Below are 20,379 nucleotides of genomic sequence, written 5' to 3' on the forward strand. Positions count from 1 at the left end.
TCTTCCCTCTCTTGGACTGGTCAGTAGCTTGGCCTGGTGCTTGGCTGTAGATCTCTGTATCTGCTTCCATCAGTTGCTGGATGAAAGTTCTAGGTAGTCATCATTCTGATACAGGGAAAGGCCTGTTTAGGCGTCTTCTCTACTGTTGCTTCGTGTCTTAGCTGGGGTCATCCTTGTGGATTCCTGGGAATTTCCCTAGTGCCATGTTTCTTGCTAGTCCCTTAATGGCTCTCTCAATCAAGATATCTTTCCTTTCTCTGCCTCTCTGTCCTTCCCTCTTCCCTCCCATCCTCCTCCTACCTCCCCTTCTCCTCTCCCCCTCCCAATTTTCTCAGGAGATCTTGTCTGTTTCCCAGGCTTCCTTTAATAATTGCTGTTCAGTGTTGCCTGTTCATATTTCTAAGGCTGATCACTTGGTGTTGGGTAACGAATTAGGGGGATCGTCCCTGGGGAACACCAATTCTCCCATTCATAGCAGTCGTTAATTCCTTATAGTTCTTTAGGGGATGCATCCCACGAGATTGCTCCCATCTACACTGGGTTCTCAGCTGTTCAGGTCTTGTTTAGGCAGCCATGTGATTGAGATTTCATGGTGTAACTCCCCTGCCATAGCTAGTCTCCCAGCAGACTTCCTAGTCCTCTGGCTCTTACAGTCTTTGTTCCCTCTTCAGCGTTGGTTCCCGAGCCTCACATGCAAGCGTTGTGCTGTGCATGTCCCAATTGTGGCTGGCACCTCATGGTCAGTTCTCTGCATTTTGACTAGCTGTGGCTTTCTGTAATGGTCTCCTGCTGCAAAAAGTAGGGTTTTGTTTTGAGGGATGAGACCTATACTCATCTATGGGTGTAAAGAGAAGTATCTAGAGTGCAATTAGGAATTGTGCCGGTCAGGAAAGCCTTGGCAGTAGGTTCCTCTCTTAGGTCTCTGACCTCTCCATCCACAGGTGGCTGCCTAGGTTTACAGTACCAGGCAGGATTTCCCTCCTGTTCAGCAGGTCTTTAAGTTGTTAGATATGTGTCATTATTTTAGCATTGTACGTATGTTGCTGGTGCAGTAACTGTTATGGTTCACAGGCTTTACAGCTGGGTAGGATTATCCGGTGCTGCTCTTCCTTGGCAACCTGCATAGCACTGGTACTATGAGAGTCACTCCTTGGGAGGAAGTTTCAGGTCAGTTCCATTTCTCCAAGTACTATCTGAGGTGTATCAAGTTCTCAGTAATGAGAACAACCAGGACAACAGCAAGAGCATGTTGTTTTATGTCTCTTGAAATCCCTCACCCAACAAGTTTGGAGGGGTTTCTCATGCATGATATTAGGGTTTTTGTTACAGTCCATGGCTCTTTCAGGAAGCATTATTGCCCTAAGTGGCAGTTCTCTCTCTCTGTGTGTGTGTGTGTGTGTGTGTGTGTGTGTGTGTGTGCGCGCGCGCGCGCGCACGCGCGCACACATCTATATGGTGGTTTGAATGAGGATGGCCCCCACAGGCTCATGGATTTGAATGTTTGATCACCAGGGAGTTTGGAACTGTTAGGAGGTGTGGACCCTTGGAGGAGGCATGATACCGAGGCGGGGCTTTGAGGGTTCAAAAGTCCACTCCAGGTGTGTCTGAAGTATACTTAGTGTTATTTAACCTCCTCTCCAGGGAAAGCCCCCTCTTCCCATTTTTCCTTTTTATCACATTTTGTCTGCTTCATTTGGGTGCTATTTCCATTTGAACCAAGCGCTAGAACAGAACCTGGCCATCTTACTCCCTTATCTCACTGTCTAGAACTAAAGCTAAAGACACCGAAGCTTCCTACCTTTCCAAACAACCCCACTCCTGCAGTTCAGTTTAGCCTAAAATAATGCTAACATTTATTCAAATTTCAGTGTCTAGATGCAAATGTTTACATTTATGTAATTTTATATATATCTATAAAATCAAAACTGTGAAACAAGTTTAACTTTTAATTTATTAGAACCCAGTAAGATTTTAAAAAGCAGCGTTCCTGTCAAATTAACACTTAATTCAGGGCAAAAATACATTGAAACAAACAAAACAAACAACCCTAATTCTTAAGGTAGAAGTAAAACACTGTAAACAAAACAAAACAGCAAGTCTAATACAGACTGTAGAATGCCACAATTTAAAGAGATCCACATAGCACCTGATAGCACTACAATGTTAATACAGTCAGAAATATTATCAATTGGTCCAAGATTCCCCAGTTTATAAAATGTCTAGGCTGTTAAATGAAGTTTTTGCTGTGTGAGGACAGCTACCATACAAACAACTGACTGTTTTGATGACAATGAAATTGGCAAGAGACTTTATGGTCTTGTCTATACAGTTCCATAACACCAAGTATAAAGCATCATTAGGCATTTAGCTAGCTCCCCTTGCACTCCCGCGGGTGTGCCTCACTGCCCATTAACCACACTTTAATGTACTCGTCATACAGTTTTACTGTAGGCCTGACTTTACGGACAACAAAAGTATAAACTGGTTTCTTGGTGTGGGTGTGTGTTTGTGTACACAAGCATTTACACACGTGCAGGTGTAGGTGCAGTTGTTTGTGTATGTATATGGAGGCCAGAGGTCAATCTGGGTGTGTGTGGTGTTCCTCGGTAGTAGTCCTTATTGGGACCTGGAACTTGCTAATTAGGCCAGGATGGCTGGCCAGCAAGCCCCAGGGACATATCTGTCTTTGCTTCCTCAACACTGGATAATCTGATATAGTAGAAAAACAAGTTTTAAAAAATTACTCCATCTTTTCCTGGCCATTAAATAACTTTGGACTGAAATATAAGAACTTCAAGCATCTTAGTAAGTGAACAATCATTTCTTCTATCGGTTAGTATTTTTATTACAACCTTAGTGTAGAGACTTTCTTTCCATATGTGTTTCCTTGTTTATTTTTTAGTGTTGGGAATCAACCTAGGCCTCATACTACCACTGAGTTATGTCACTCCCCAGTATTTCCTGTTTATGTGCAATTACAGGGTTTCAGCCTTACATTTCCCCCGATGATCAATACCTTCAATTTTTAGGTAACATGAAAAAAATTTAAAAGTGAAATCAGAAAACAAGGATTAGCTAGCTTATACATCCTAATGAAATAATGGCAAAGATATAATGCACTGAAAATAATTCTGTACGTCTAGCAAACAAGCTTGGTGGGTTCTTAACTAACATTAATTACAAATATTCATTTTTATTACAAAGTTTTCAACTATTTCAATAAAACAGCTGTAGACTTCATGGTACTTCTATTCATCTGTTCATTAATAAAAACCTGTTGAAATCCCTTACTTAGTAATTCTGGAAAACTCTAATCAAATACAATCATTAAAACTACCAGAAGAGCTTTGCTGTATTGACGGCAGACTCATTTCAAAGTGGACTTGGTCACTTTCAGGAGCTGACATGTAAACGGCGAATACTTTCACCAGACTGAACTCTGAAAATATAAAGAATTTTAGCCAGTGCTGACTACAGTTAAACAGTACTGGTATTATCTGAAAAAATAAAAATTCATTGTCAACCATGCATTCCACAACTTCAAGAACAAAGTAAAGAATAACTTATAAACACTGTTATGATGAGCTGGGCTTTCATCAGGCCTCAGTCCTATGTCATCAGCACTTGAGCCAAATAAAAGGAGCAGGGAGGTCATTCTGTACACACATTGCCCACTGCTTGGCATCCAGGTCCCCACTTTGTGTGTGTAACTATTCTACCGTAACTCTTTAGAGAGTGTTAAACGAGGGGTAGTAGAGGACACCTATGGGAAGTAACGAAAATGTATTAGTGTCTATACTAACTTCTCACTGCCATTACACCATGTGCAGCATTTAACCTGTACAAACATTTGTTCCTGTTTGTTTTTTTGTGAAAAAAATTAGGGTCAATAAAATGTGAAATTTACATTAGTTTGCTTTAAATGCAAAGATTAACTGTTTTTGGCTCAGCTGTGTTGTAACCAAAAAAGTATCTGCTTTGATAATACAGTATGAAAAAGTTCACCTATGTACATGGGTACATTCCTTCATGAAAATTTCCTTAAATCTATCTCAATGTATCTTTACAACAGAAGTCAAACTGTCAAGTAGAGATGATTCACTGCACAGCACTTTGGGTTTCGAGCATCCCTTAGACTTAAAGGACATCATTGAAGTGCTGTTTGCCATAGTCTGCAGGATCCATCTGAAGTTCTCGTTCTTCATCATCTGCAAACAAATAATACATATCACAAACAGACTTCCAAAGTTGCCACAGCCAGCCAGCTTCAAACTGTCTCCAGTTTTTCACCTTTCTGGCAACCTTTCCACATTTCTTATCTGTTACCTTAGCTGTTTCTTTAGCTTCACGGTTGAAGAGTAAAAAGTCTCTCATTACTTCCCAAGAGTTAATTTTAACAAACATTTTTTTTTTTATCATGTCATGGTGGCTCACACCTGTAACCCCAGCACTAGGGAAGAATCGGAGGCAGAAGGATCAGGAGCTCACGACCTGGACTACATAGAGAGCCTGAGGTCAACCTGGGCTACATAAGATCCCATCTCAAACAAACAAAACAGGAACCATCCCCAACCCAAAAAGAGAACAAGAACCACCTCTGACAGGTATTAGGGAGACAGACAAGTGTACAACAGATAGAGTTAACAAAATGTTAGGAATCTCCAGGACCGAAGCACCAGCGCTGTGCATCTTAGCTGAGCTGGGTTTGCACGTGCCTGTGAGGTCAGAGTTTCAAGTCATTCCTAGCTCTAGAGCCAGTTCCAGGACAGCTAAGCTACAGGAGACACTCTCAAAAATCCACCATCATCTTTTCAAATTATAAAGGTGACCTATAGTGGCCACACACACCAAAAAAAAAAAAAAAAAAAAAAAAAAATCAGAAAATCAGACACTAAAAGTTCTCCCCAGTTCCAACATAAAACATTTCAGTGATGTTCTCTGAGAATGGTTTTCCCCTGACTTCCTAAATGCAGCACATTAACCAAAACATAACTCTTTCATAAGTAAATAAATAAAATTAGCCAGGTAGATCTCTGTGAGTTCAAGGCCAGCCTGGTCTACAGAGTGACCAGGAGTTACACAGAGAAACCTTGTCTCTAAAAAAACCAAAGGGGAAAAAAAAAGAAAAGAAAAAAATTGTTAGGCCCTCAAAGCCTTTTTGAAGAGCTGTATTAAGTGACTACCGAGTGCCTTGCAGTAAGACTCCTCTAGCTACAATCTCCTTATCTGTCAGCTGCCATTTTTGTGCTGTCAGTTTATCTCTCAGTAACAACCCCTCTTTTCTAATTTTTAAATATAACTGCTCAAAATAAGTAAAATTACGTTATAATTATGCTACAAAGGAAGACCCAGGCAGTGGTGGCACATGCATTTAGTTCCAGTACTGGGGAGGTAGAGGCAGGTGGATCTCTATGAGTTCGAGGCCAGCCTGGTCTATGAAGCAAGTTCCAGGACAGCCAAGGCTACACAAAGAAATCCTGTCTCCAAAAAAGGAAAAAAAAAAAAAAAAAAAAAGAAGTTTAATTAAAGCCTTAGGAGTTGGCTCTCTTTGTTCAATGCTTCGTTTTGTTATTTATCTTTTAGTATCTCCCATAGTTTATTGAATACCATGCTGAAAATGAAGAGCAGAGTGGCTGCATGGATATGCTTTTGTATGTATTATTGGAAAACTGAAAAATCATACACTGGCCCATTATAAATTAAGGACCATCTTTGAATCTTAATTATATTGAATTAAAATTTTTTATGAATTCTTTATGAGAATGTCATACATGCATATATTTTGATCATACTGACCCCCACATCCTATACCCCAACTCCTCCCAGATCCAAACTCCCTACAACAGCTTGTTTTTGAGACAACTTCACTACGTAGCTCAGGCTGGCTTTGAACTCATAATCCTCCTGTTTCAACCTTCCACATGCTGTTTTGGCCTTTCAGAAATGACAAACAAGCCAACTTTATTTTTCCTTTCAACAACTTTCCTGTTAAAATCATAGAAATTCTTGTTTAGAATTGCAGGCAACCATTTTGTATCATATTCTTAAAACTGATCACTTTTTTGTTTTTTAGGAGGTGGTGCTGTGGACTGACCTCCAAATAGTCTGTATGCATACTTGTCATCCTCAGCCTGGTTAGATCTGTGCATCATTTGATTTTCATCTGTTCTATGGTGCTATGGATGGACCCAGGGCTCTGATCACGCTACTCACCAAGCCATATCCCTAGATGGATTTTACTTTTTATTTTTGAGATAGTATCTCACTAAAAGTTGCCTAGGCTGGTCTTGAATTTACAATCCCCTGTCCTCAGCCTACAGAACAGCTGGGATTAGAGGCCTGTGCCACCAGGCCTTGCTTGATAATTACGTATCTCTAAAGTAAAATGCATCCCAGATGTATTAAAACATTTGTAAAGGCTGAAGTTATACTATATTCATATTTGTATATTCATATTTGCCATATTTGATATGGCAATCACTTTCTTATAAAAAACAAAAACCACACTTAAAAAACAAAACAAAAACCAAACAAACTTATCTTTGTCTTTAAAAGGGGGAAACAATCACAGACACTTAGCCAGAATGCCCTCTGGAGACCCTGAGTTATGAGGTCTCAATCTATGCCTTTGAACACATCTTTCAAGAATTAGTAATTAAATGAAGACAATCATTATGGAGCAATGGAACATTTTGAGAAATTGAACACAAAAGTTATTGCAGGAAAAATGTTGTTACTTTTCTGAACTTTATATGAATAAATACAAAGAGAAAATGAGGTAAAAGCAAAGGATTAGGAACAGAAAATACTGAAGTTTGTTCCTGGACCAAATACTTAAACATGACCTAGTTCCTATTCTTCGGACCTGCACTGTACCTTCTCAGTACAAGAAGAACCACTGTCCTACCTCAGAATAAAATGATGTAACTGCAGTGTCTATTTGCCAAGTCCACTATAAATGTAAGGGAGGCTAAATCTACGTTCTCTACTTGTGCATGTGTGTACGTGTAGCTAAGGCCCAGTCTCAAGAGCTGAGTATGCTGGACAAGCACTCTACCACTGAGCTAGAAAGCCCAGTCCCATTTCAGCACAATTCTAATAAGATGCTTATACACTGTTCTCAAGAATTTCACAGGACTTTTGAAATACTGCAGCCAGCATCATTTACACTGACTACAGTCTGTTTTCAGTGTAGTTTTCTACCCAGAATTCAAGTTTCTATCAACAACTTCTTTATATTTAGCTACATTACCTGATAGAATAGAAATGATACATCGATGATAACCATAGAAACTGAGAGTTTAGTTTCTACAGAAAGCAGCAGAACCTGGAAGTATCTAACTGTGAGGAAACCAAGGAAATACAAGCAGAGAGCTAGCCATCATTTGTGACGTCAGTGTAAAGCTCCCCGAGAGTGTAAGGACTATGAACTAAACTACGACACTGAGGTCCACAAAGTCACAAGCTCACCCATAGGGTGGAGGATAACTATCCTTCAAAGGAGGCAATCCAGAGAGAAAATTCTAGATTTTTTTACTTAAAAAACTATTGAGCAAACACTTAAGAGAGTGCTTTACAGAATGAAGTGCTCTGTTTTAAGTGCTGATACCAAATCATTCAGTCTACATAACTTCTGTTAGAAGTACATACACACACACCTAAGTACATGTGTTTCTGCTCTATAGTTGTGGGAATTACAAGAGAGAATTGGAATCCAGGCTTTTAATTATTGGGATGTAGGCTCTGAAATACTCAGCTAAGCTTCTGTATGCAGACAATGCCTATTGCTTATTAATATTTACAAATAAACTAAAAACTTCTTTGAGATTAAAGAGCAAAGAAAATTTACATTCTTTTTAAAAAGATTTTTACTTTTGAGCTGGAAAGACAGCTCAGCAGTTAAGAGCACTTGCTGCTCTTCTACAGGACCCGAGTTCAGTTCTCAGCACTCACAACAGGTGGTTTACAATTATCTGGAACTAGAGTTCAGGGGATCTGATGACATAGACATACACAGGTACACTTAAAAGTAACAATTCTTTAAAAAAAACTTAAAAATTTTATGTATGTGAGTGTTTTGTTTGTTCCCAACCTACATGGGCTGGAGGCCAGAGAGGGTACTGGATCCCCTGGAACTGGAGTTCCAGATGGTCATGAAATGCCATGTGGATGTTGGGCATTGAACCCAGGTCCTCTGACGAACAGCTGAGCCACCTACCTCTCCAGGCCCAAGTTTCTATCTTCTTATAAGAACAAAGAATGAAATCCCAGCACTTGGGAGGCAGAGGCAGGGGATGTCTGTAAGTCTGGGGTCAGCTTGGTCTATAGCTCGAGTTCCAGGACAGCTGGGGCTATTACAGAGAAATCCTGTCTCAAAAAACAAAACAAAACAAAACAAAACAAAACCCAAAGACTTGTTATCTGTCCAAGGCATAGTGTTTCCAGAGTTACTCTTTTAAAATTTTTATACTAATGCAAATAAATTATTTCCCTTAGGATACTCTAAGAATTTGAAATAAAAATAAGTCAACACAGGAAAAGGAGGCCTTATTTAATTTTATAAGTAAACACTGGAGGTAACAGCAATAGTACTGACTCCATTATCAGTTATGTATGAACAGAGAACAGAGTAAGGGGCTGGAATGCTTTAGCTTCCTATTAGTCAAAGCTACCATTTTACAATCCGGCTTGTTTAAGATCTATGCCAGCGTGTAGTTAACAGAATCTTAGCCTTCAGTTGGAGTTTCTAACCCTGTATACCTCACTCCTCAAACTGCTTCCACAATCAGCAGAGCAGAACCCCTGTGCCTAGAAAACCTTAATAATGCTTCTTTCTCAAGTCCTCCCCACTTCTCCCCCATTTCTTTCTCTCAAGCAAGGTCTTGGTGCTGGAGAGATGGCTCAGCAGTAAGAGTACTAGATGCTCTTCTAAGGGACCCAGGTTTAATTCCCTGCACCTATATGGTGGCTGACAACCATCAGTAACTCCAGCTCCAGGGGATATAACACCCACTTCTGTCCTCTTCTGGCACCAGACACACATGTAAACAAAACACTCAACATGAAATAGGGAAAAAAAATAAAGTAAAAGAAAAGATGTGGCCAGGAGGTGGTGGTGCACGCCTTTAGTCCCAGCACTTGGGGAGACAGAGGCAGGCAGATCTCTCTGAGTTCAAGGCCAGCCTGGTCTACAAGAGCTAGTTCCAGAACTGCCTCCAAAGAAACCCTGTTTTTTGAAAAATCAAAAAGAAAAGATGTGGATCTGTAGCTCAGAATAGCCTAGAGCTCTTTCTGTTGTCTCCGCTTCCTGAGTGCTGGATTACATGTGTGGGCCACCAGGCCCAGCCACACTTCAGGGTTTGTTTTTATCTTTGGTCGTAAGGCTCTAACAGCGACAAAAACATTTCTTTCTTTCCTGAGTTTGGGGAATAAATGTGCCCCAGGCATTTTGAAATAGGGACTGTATTTTCCTATAGTAATCAAGTTATACACAACAACTCCATTGAAAGGCGGGCCACATTCTAGCTCTAATGAAGAACTGTACATAATATCTATGTGATTTAAGAAGCACTACATAGACTTTCTTTTAACTCTAACTCCAATATGTGGTTTTGTTCTCCCAGCCCCCACTACTCAATTTTAAGACTTGCTTGGGCTGTAAAAGCATAGTGATGATATTGACACAGTGAAAAATGATTTCAACTCTGCAAAATCTGACCTTGCAATAATACCTGCAATCAACTTGTTAAGTAGGGGCTGAGCTGCCCCCCCCCCCCCACTCTTTGGACAGTTAATAATGAACCTAATCTTACAAATGCATTTGAAATTATTTTAGGTCTTTTAAATACTTCTGTTAAAGTCAGTTACCCAATATATTTCCCTTTACTGGGGCTGCCATTCCTGCTTATTTCTGTTCTGTGATGAGTCTCCAACTACTACTAACAAACACTAAAATAAGATAAATATTAAGAAACAAGTCTCAACTCAAGGAAGATTTACTTGCAAACACTGAAGCAAAGAATTTAGAACTGGGGATGTGGCTTAGTTGGTAGAGTGCTCACCCACTACCTGTGAGGCCCTGTGTTTCTTTCCCAGCACCACATAAAACTGGAGGTGTTGGCATATGCTTGTAATTCAGCCCTTGGGAGATGGAGGCAGGAGAATAAAAGTTCAAGGTTGCCCTCAACTATATGCTAAATGTGAGCCTGGATTACAAGAGATCCTAAGTGGGGGGAGATAAAAAACCACCTCCCCACTTCACTGAAAATATCTTGGGCCTTAGAACCAATAAACTTATGATTCCTTTGTGAAAGGAAAAGCATAGCAGTAATGAGAAATGGGTGTAGGGGAGAATACAAGAACGGAGGAGGGAAATCACTGAAGATCAATCACTCACTGCAAAAAATTGACACAAATATTAAAGGAAATTCTGTGATTAAAAATCATTAGGCTTAAGATAAGCAAAAATGTAAGAATTATTAATAATACTTGAAATTAACTACTCTAATAAAAACCTCAAAATGAACTAATTAAATGATAGAGATCCTTAAGGGGGAAAATGACTCCTCAAAGTGCAAATGAACAAGCTGTGACCAGAGTTAAAGAACATTCAGCCGGTCAGTTATAAGAACAGAAGCCAATAGAAAAGCACAACTAACAGTTAATAGCATTGCTTGGGCCCTGAGTGTAAACACTGTGGGAGAACAGACACAAAAAAGAACACAAATAAGATGCAAGGTAAAATAAATGAAAATTCTGGTTGCTCAAGAGCTTACAGTCTAACTGGTGATATGATACACATGCAAGACAAAAGGCATAAAATGTTACAGATAAAGGCAAACAAACATAATCCAAGCAAATCATAAAAGCAATGAGCAAAGGAAAAATTATGAGAAAAGGATGAGATGATGTCCTCACAGAACTTCCTATTGATCTCCTTTCCCACACATAACTGTATTTATTCTTATTCTCAATCTAGAGTGGACCACAAAATAATGCCTAGGATGTCAGATCACTAGCCTTCCTTTTTATCCTAACTATATAGTATTCGAGGGCAATTAAATTATTTTCTAAGTTTTAAAAAAATAATTCTTGTCCTGAACCTAAGTAACTTAATAGCTATAAAAAGAAATAAAAACTGGTTACCCCAGAAAACTCATGCACTGTATTACAGAAATCTTATACTTTATACCCTAAGATCAAAGGTAACTTTTATAAAAAATACTATAAAACTCTAAAACTCCATAGGTACTACTGAACACAAGCAGGCAGAAAAGAAACCCAAAGCCCCACTACAGCACAACAATGTGATCTGAGGCATGCACACAGGTAGGATTCTTAACTTTTACCAAGTTAAAAGCTTAGGAGCAATTATTAACAAGAAAAAATGTGTTGAATCTGTGTATTAACCATGAAGATAAATCTTTCAAACCTTTCGTTAAATATAAAGGTCAAAGTTGTCAGAACACTTCACCTTCTCATGTCCCATCAGTGGCAGAATAAATTTCTGTTCCTTATGGAGACAATGTGGCTTTGCTTTAACAAAAAAGCTGTCTGGGCAATATTTGCATATACTTAGAATAGGAAGTATTCTTCAGTGAGATTTTTAAAAAAAGGTATTTTCTGAAGTATTTGCCTCAAGTAATGCCTAGGGTCATTTCAAACAATTTAATCCTAAAAATTTTGAGAACTCTGCATTTCAAATTGTCACTATATCAATAATATAATCTAAAAATGAAAAGAATGACCCTTCCAATTACTCACAGACAAACTTCTATCATAAAATAGTTCTCAAAACTGAAAAATTACACAAAATCTCGAGTTAAGAATAAGATACTGCTATGACTGTGAGTGGGGAAAATTCTACACAAATTCAATCAAACCTAAGAGGTGAGTTTCACGGTCACAGCATGGAAGCCAGGCCACGCTCACCTTGGACGTCTTCCTCTCCACCATCACCATCTTCTTCCTCATTGTAAGCCAGCTCAGCCTGCTTGTCTGCCTCATACTCACCTACGTTACCATCATCCCCATTATAATCCGCCAGTTTAGAGCCATGCTGCGGATCAACAGGGGATTCATTTTCATCAAAGAATCGGCCTGTGAAGTAGGTAGAGGATTAATTCAAGAGTAAAGAGCAGAAAAGAAGGGACCTGTACTGAAGACAGATGGGAAAGTAGTCAAGGGAAACCCAGCAACGTTCAGAGTACTGGTCACAAAAGAACACATTTTATGAAGATTATACAAGACAAAAGTAATTGTATTCAATTACAAAAGTAATTGAATGAAGACTCAAAATACCTTAAAAAAAAGTTTATTGATTATACTTCAAGAGAACAGTGGGCCGAGCAGCAACTCTACTCCTGCTGTACCCCCAAGTAAAATTTAGTCAACAATTTCTCTTCTGTGTTTAGTGCTTCCTGTTAAGATTTAATGTTTTGTTTTCTGCAGGCGGTGGTGGTGGACACCTTTAATCCCAGAACTTTGGAGGCAGAGGCAGGAGGGGTTTCAGGACAGCCGGGACTACAAAAAAAAAGTTTAATGTTTTTGCTGAGGCAAAGTTTTACTGTGTAGCTCAGGATGGTCTCCCTAATTGTGGTGATTTAAAAGTTTTCTTAAAGTAAAGGGTGCCATGTTTAGAATTCCTTTTCTTTCTTTCTTTCTCCCTCTTTCTCTTTTTTTTTGAGACAGGGTTTCTCTGTAGCTTTGGAGCCTGTCCTGGAACTAGCTCTTGTAGACCAGGCTGGCCTCAAACTCACAGAGATCTGCCTGCCTCTGCCTCCCGAATGCTGGGATTAAAGGCGTGCCACCACGGGCCTGGCTAGAATTCCTTTTCTAATGACCTATAATCTCTCTCTCTCTCTCTCTCTCTCTCTCTCTCTCTCTCTCTCTCTCTCTCTCTCTCTTACAAGAGAGGGTTTCACAGTGTAGCCCTGGCTGTCCCGGAACTCTCTCTCTGTAGACCAGGCTGTCCTCAAACTCATGAGATCCACCTGCTTCTTCCTCCTCAGTGCTGGGATTAAAGGTGTGTGCCACTACTGTCTGGAAGACCTATAATTTCATTAATTTAAGTACTGGTTGAAAATGATATTTTAGCAAGAGAATAAATATGATGCATACTGAAATCTGAAGTCGTTTACTGCTACATATACTATTCATAAATGAAGACCATTTTTAAAGAAATCAATGAGTTCTATGCAAACTGAATTCTCTTTGCACTGTAAGACAAACTAACACTATCTGAATGCTACTTCAAATTCCTTTTAGTAATACTGACCAGCCATAGCCATGGGCTCCTAAGGAGGCATGGCAGATAGTACAAATCAGATCCTTACTAGTATTTGCCTTGAAAAAATCCTATGTTATCCCTTTCTGTTTCTTAGGTCAGGTTTTTTCAATGTCAATGGAAGCTTAAAGAAGTTGGTCTATTTAAAATCACATATGCTTTCATAACAATGAAAATTCAAGAAGGGCAATAAACTTAATACCTCATATAAGAAGCTGTTAATACCTGGACATTAAAAGCAGAAATGGGGCCAGTGAGATGGCCCAGCAGATAACGGGCCTTCTGCCATGCCTGATTCTCTCTCCCTGATACATAAGAAAACACATTCCAAAATGTACAAGTAAACACTCCAGGTACACAAAAATCTAATCCATAATCAGACGAAAGCTGGGAGTAAAGATTAGTGATAGATCACTTGTCTAGACTACATAAGGCTATGTGCTCAGTTCTTAGACCTACAACAAACAAAGCAATAAAAACTTCACAAAACTACTTTAGCATTAAATTTACCAGAATGAATTAGTATTAAAGGTCAGGAGAGATGACTCAGATGGTAAAGATGTTTGCTCCAAAAGTCTGATGACCTGAGTAAAATCCTGGAGCCCAAAGCAAAGATGAAAGGAGAAGAACAACTCCCGCAAGTTATCTTCCGCCTCTATACTCTTACCACGGTGCACACGTGTGCACACACACACATTTAAAAACAAGAAAATTGTTATAATCTCCAAATAGGAATGAGGTTAATTTACTAAGGACGTAAGAAACCTGCAATCAAGCCTGGGGACCTGAATTCCATTCTTAAAAGGCACACGGTGAGCTGGGCAGTGCTGGTGCATGCCTTTAATTCCAGCACTCAGAAGGCAGAGGCAGGTGGATAAGACCAGCCTGGTCTACAGAGTGAGTTCTAGGACAGTCAAGACTACACAGTGAAACCTTGTCTTGAAGAAAAACAAAAACAAAAAACAAAACAAAATAAAACAAAAAGAAACCAACAGCAACCAAAAAGGCAGACAGTGGGAGGAGAGAGGGCAAGCTGTCCTTTGGCTGACATGTATACACTGTAGCAGGTGTATGAGCACACATACAATATAAATGTAATAAATATTTCCAATCACTTCCAATTAAAAAAATCACATAGATGTACACATAATTCCCATGTTAGCTGGATATAGTCACAGATCATAAAGTTTTCTATTTTCTTTCTTTCTTTCTTTTTTTGTGACAGAGTTTCTCTGTAGCTTTGGAACCTGTCCTGGAACTAGCTCTTGTAGAACAGGCTGGCTTTGAACTCACAGAGATCCGCCTGCCTTTGCCTCCCCAGTGCTGGGATCAATGGTGTGCACCACCACTGCCCAGTTAAGTTTTCTATTTCTGCAAAAGATTTTTTTTTTTTTTTTTTTTTTTTTTTGGATTTTTCGAGACAGGGTTTCTCTACAGCTCTGGAGCCTGTCCTGGAGCTAGCTCTTGTAGACCAGGCTGGTCTCGAACTCACAGAGATCCGCCTGCCTCTGCCTCCCGAGTGCTGGGATTAAAGGCGTGCGCCACCACCGCCCGGCTCTGCAAAAGATTTTTCAACAAAACATTGTGAACATATAGTTATAGCCCAATAAAAGATCAAACTGCCAAATTTAATAGAAGTCTAAGCATCCTATAAACTGTGTAATTATGTATCTAATAAACAAGAAGACTTAACCTTACCTTCAATTCCAAATATTCTTTCACCTATTTGGAATATAGTTAAACAAAGAAAAATTAATAATTAAAATCAAATCTGGGCGTGGCAGTGTACACCTTTAATCCCAGTACTTGGGAGGCAGAGGCAGGCAGATCTTTGTGAGTTCAAGGCCAGCCTGGTCTATAGAGTGAGTTCCAGGATAGCCAGGGCCACTCAGTGAAGCCCTGTCTTGAAAAACAAAACAATGAAACAATTAAAATCATAAATAATATTCTAGTGCTTCCAGACGAAGAATAAAATCAGAATAAATTAGTAAAATATTCTCTTGTTTTTAATTATTTTAAAAAATATGTGTGTGTGTATATGTGAGTGTGCACGTGCACATATGTGTGCACCAGCAATGCCTGTGAAGGTCAGAAGATGTTGGATCCTTTGGAGCTGGTGCTGGGAATCAAACCCAAAAAAAAGTACTAGCTGCTCTTAACTCCAGAGCCTTTTCTCTAGCACCCCCCCCACACTTTTTTCCTAAAGATAAAAAGAGTCATTGAATCTGGAATTCTTCATTTCAGTTAGACTGGCCCACCAGTGAGCCCCTCCACCCTACTGATTAAAAAATAAAAGCCAAAACAAATATATATACACATATATGGTTTATTCACTTATTTATTTTGAGAAACGGTCTCAAACTGGCTTGGAACTCACAGAGATCCACTTGTCTATGCCTCTGGAGTTCCAGGATTAAAGATGTATACTGCCTTATAATTTTTCAATAAGAGAAAATACAAAAAGTTTAGGGCTAGCCGGGTGGTAATGGCGCACGCCTTTGATCCCAGCACTTGGGAGGCAGAGGCAGGTGGATCTGTGTGACTTCAAGGCCAGCCTGGTCTACAAAGCTAGTTCTAGGACAGCTAGGGCTACACAGAAAAACCCTGTTTAGGGCTAATAATCTTACACCAAAATATATAAAATGAAAACATCAATTGTACATTAAGTATGATTATATATTAAATAAATAATTTCATTGCTTATCTAAAGAAATACAAAATTCAAATGCTGATAGAACAACTTTATCAGTGTCTAACAAGTGCTTGCTAGGCTGGAGAACAAAAAGTAACGCACTCTCACCCTACGGATGTTGTCATCTTAGCAGAGAAAAGTCAACAGTCATCAAAGGGCAGAGTGACATCTGCATATACTAATGAAAGCATGCTCTGAAGAAGTTCAAGAAGGGAAACTGACTTAGACAAGATAGTACAGACAAAGTTAGGACTGTACCAAATATGTGACAGCACAACAGTTTCAAAGTGCAAGTAGGTGCTTGCTAAAAACAGCCCAAAGATATATTAAAGAGTATTCTACTTCCAGGTAACAGTTTTAGGTTTGGAGCTGCAACTAGGTAATAGAGCACTTGCCTAGCACAAGTGTGCGCTGGACTCTCTCCGACTCCCGCTCCTGAGCAGACAACATGTTCCCAAAGCAGCATTTTCAAGTTTTAATGTACATGTAAAAAGAGGTTTAAGTCAGGAACTGCAATCTTCATAGCAATCTGACTGGTGTTGCTCATTGCTACTCACCAACTCTTTGGCAGTGTAGAGAGTGTAGCTCTAATAACCCTGTTATTGAAGATTATTGACAAGGATATCTGGTTATGAGGGCACATGCCTTTAATTCTACAACTCAGGAGGCAGAGGCAGGCAGATCTCTGTGTTAGAAGCTAGCCTGGTCTACACAGCAAGTTCCAGGCCAGACAGTTACATGGAGAGACCCTGTCTCAAAAAACAAAAAGCAAAAGCAAAACCAAAATACCCCCAAAACCCAAACCAAAACAACAACAACAACAAACTTTTTTTAAAAAAGCTCAAAAAAAAAAAGGGGGAGAAAAATTTGACAAAGACAAAAACAAATGAGAAAATGATAAGGCTGTGGGGCTAATCTTCACTGTCAACTTGACTAGATCCAGAGTCCTAATGAAATACACCTCTAGATGTGTCTAGGATATTTCTAGAAAAGGATTAACTGAAGAGGAAGGACCACCCTGAATGCGGATAGATCCATCCTATGGGCCAGGGTCTTTGAACGAAAAGAGAAAGCGTGCTAGAGAAAGAATGCTAATACCATTCATCCTTTCTACCTTTTCTGACTGTGAGCATGCCTTTGCCACATGCCTTCCCTACCATAATGGACTCTGTCACCATGAAGTATGAGCCAAAACAAACATTTCCCTCCTTAAGTTGCTTCTTGCAAGATGGTGTGGCTACGGCAATGAAGGTAACTAATATAAAATGCAAAAGGAAGAAAGTTACAAGGTAAAACTACACTTTAAGATAAACTTTAATCGTGACTCAATGATGCTCACCTCCAGTAAACAAAGCTGAATGAAAATAATACTGATGACATTCTCTGAGTATAAATAGAAATGACAGTAAAAGTCATAGATCTACAGATCTCAAGACAGATTCTTAAAAATTGGACTCTTTAAATAAAGGGGAACTTAACCACAAAGGCCAGTTTTACACTTAAAAGAAAAACATTAGATTTAACATTTTAAACATCAGAAATGCTGGTGTGAGTAATTTGAGTTAAGAATCGTGAAGATAATTCCATAAAATCTTTTCCCACACTGGCAATAAGTATTTTTGCAAATCCTTGTAAAAAAAAAAGAATGTATTGAATGCATGAGCAAATAATAGCAGAAAGCGACAAAATGAGTAGTACCAGGCACTCACAATGTAGGGACAGGCGGGTCTCTGTGAAAGGTAAATTATCTACTCACAGTAATAGTTGAAAACACAAGGGTTTGGAGAGATGGTTCAGTGGATAAAGTGCTTGCTGTGTAAGAGTGGAACCCAGAGCTGAGGTTCCCAGCACCTATCTGACAATTACAGGTGGCCACCTGTAATTCTAGCACACAGGAAGCAGAGACAAGATCCCTGAGGCAAGCTAGCCAGCTACACTTGATATGATTGATTCAGCCTCAGCAAATAAAGTAGACAGTGATATAGGAAGACACCTCATGCTAATTTCAGGTCTCCACATGCATGCACATACATGTGTCAATATCCTCATGAACACACATGTATATATACAAACACGCAAAAACAAGATACAATGAAAACAAACCTAGTTTGAAATAACAAGGAAAAAGGTAAATATATAATATCAACTATAGTGATATTTTATTTATGTTTTATAAATAAAACTTGCCTGAAGACCAGAAGGTAAAAACTAAGCCACCAGAGGCCATGCAGTGGTGTCACACACTTTTAATCCCAGGATTTGGGAGACAGAGGCAGATGGAGCCCTGTGAGTTCAAGACCCTGCTGGGCTACACAAGATCAATGAAGAAACAAATCCAGGTGGTGGTGGCGCACACCTTTAATCCTGTACTACAGAGGAATATAAACTGGGATAAGACAGGCTTTAGTTTGAGGATTACTTAGAGGTAAGGGCTCTCCAGTGGCTTGGCTGCTTTGCTTTTCTGACCTTCAGGTTGAACCCCAATATCTGTCTCTGGGTTTTAATTATTCATGCTACAATCAATTGAATTTAAAGAGCAACAATTTCAGAGAGATTCATAAGACTACCAAAGCCAAGGAAGTATGGAGTCTTGGATGTAAAGATTATAGATAATGACTAATATTTATACAGTAAAGGAAACAGATTTTGTTAAGTAGTAGTAAACAGTCTCAACTCAATATAATAAGTTTTCTGAAAACTATTCATTAGAACTTAATCAACTGGGGCTCAGGATATAGATAGAGGCCTAGCCTCTATAAGGTCTTGGATTCAATCCACACATCTCAAAGAAAAAGAATATAACTGTAAGTAAAATTTTTTTGAAGGAAAAAAGCCCAACCTTTTTAAACTTGAAGGATGGAATCCATACAAAACAGTAGTTCTCAAACTCATAGACTCAAGATAAATGTACTGATTAGAATTGACAGGTGAAATGGCTCAGAGAGTACAGTGTTTGTTACATAAGATGGCAACCTGAATTCAGTGCCCAGAACACAGGAAAAGGTGGAAAGAACCAACTCCACAAAGCTCTCCTCTGGACTCCAGCGCATCACGCTCTACAAACATGTCTTCATCCATACAAAATCATACTTTAAAGGAGTTGATGAATGGAACTTCTGGAGATGTGAAAGCTTCATCCCTACTGGCTAGCTTTCCTGTGCTGGAAGGTACAGTGCAGGCTACTGGAGGAAAAAAGCCATCATCAGTCCTATCCCGCTGTGAACTCTGGTAAGAAGGCCCATTGGAGCAACACCACTTTCTGACTGAATGTAAGGTCTGCTCCACAAACCATACTGGGCACTAGTATTGGGGCCAAGAACCTGTGGCTACACAGGTCATAGGCTCTAAAGGAAAACCTACAACTATTACCTTCCTAGACGTAGTATTGAACTAACTACCAATGGCTTATCGTTATATCCACAGATGAATACATGTCTCAGCCCTCATCAGTGAAGCTCTGATTTGTAGTAGATTGTGATAAACAAAGATACTTACAATTGGTCAAGGTACAGAGAATCAGAGATTGCAGAATGCCCAACCCTATCTTATGTATCAGACCACTTCCTCCCAAAGCTCAGCGATCATTGTGGATGAGGGGAAGAAAGAGTGTACGAGTCAGAGGTGATGGACGACTACAGGAAAACAGCGACTTCTGAACAAAACAGGGCAGCTATACATATGGACTCTGAGTAGCTGCTGACAGCATGAACATATCTTAACACAGAGAGAAGTCTCAGCTCTACTTGAGGAACTATTAGCAACTGATAGCTGCTGGGAAAGGGAGAAACCAGTTTCTTTAAGAGTGTAGTCCCATGGAAAGTTAATCACACTTCAATGGAAGGCCATATATACAAGAATATTCACACAATGTGAAAGATGGGTAGGCAGGGAATGAGATGGATCTGAAGACTATGGGGAGTGAATATGACCCAAACACGCTGTATGAAATACTCAAAAATACTATTAATGTATTTATTTATTTAGTATAGTGTTCCTGCATGCATTCCTGCCAGAAGAGGGCACCAAATCTCATTTCACATGGGTGTGAACCATCATGTGGTTGTTGGGAATTGAACTCAGGACCTTGGGAAAAAGTCAGTTGTCTTAACCACTAAGCCATCTTTCTAGCCCCTAATTATTAATATTTTAAGTGAAACAGGGTCCCACTGTGTAGCTGTGGTTGGCCTAGAACACACTTTGAAAACTAGGATAGCCTCAAAATCAGAGATCTGCCTGTCCCTGCCTTTCACGTGCTGGAATTAAAGGTGTGTGCTACCACCTCTGCCCCCCAATAAGTTTTAAGTAAGGTAGTTATTTAGTATGTGAATAATAGACCACAAGCACTATCTCCATCCTGGTTGTTCTTTCAACTTGACACAGCGATGGTTATCTAGGAAAAGGG

General features: G+C 39.5%; 1 protein-coding gene across 3 annotated transcripts in view; it reads right to left on the reverse strand.

Annotated features, from left to right (window-relative positions):
* Window positions 1–1,933: 1,933 nt before the first annotated feature.
* Window positions 1,934–20,379, reverse strand: part of Golm2 (golgi membrane protein 2) — a 76,154-nt gene continuing 57,708 nt past the window's right edge. For 2 of the 3 annotated variants that reach the window (XM_038330644.2, XM_038330646.2), the window contains exons 9-10: window positions 11,932–12,099; window positions 1,934–4,208 (exon numbers count right to left, since the gene is read on the reverse strand). In XM_038330644.2, the coding sequence (XP_038186572.1) occupies window positions 4,138–4,208; window positions 11,932–12,099 (239 nt within the window). In that variant the 3' untranslated portion in view covers window positions 1,934–4,137. The remainder of the gene's footprint in view (window positions 4,209–11,931; window positions 12,100–20,379) is intronic. The other variant, XM_038330645.2, reaches the window with a different exon arrangement.

Source organism: Arvicola amphibius, chromosome 5 (genome assembly GCF_903992535.2).
Source record: "Arvicola amphibius chromosome 5, mArvAmp1.2, whole genome shotgun sequence".
In the NCBI taxonomy this organism is placed as follows: Eukaryota; Metazoa; Chordata; class Mammalia; order Rodentia; family Cricetidae; genus Arvicola; species Arvicola amphibius.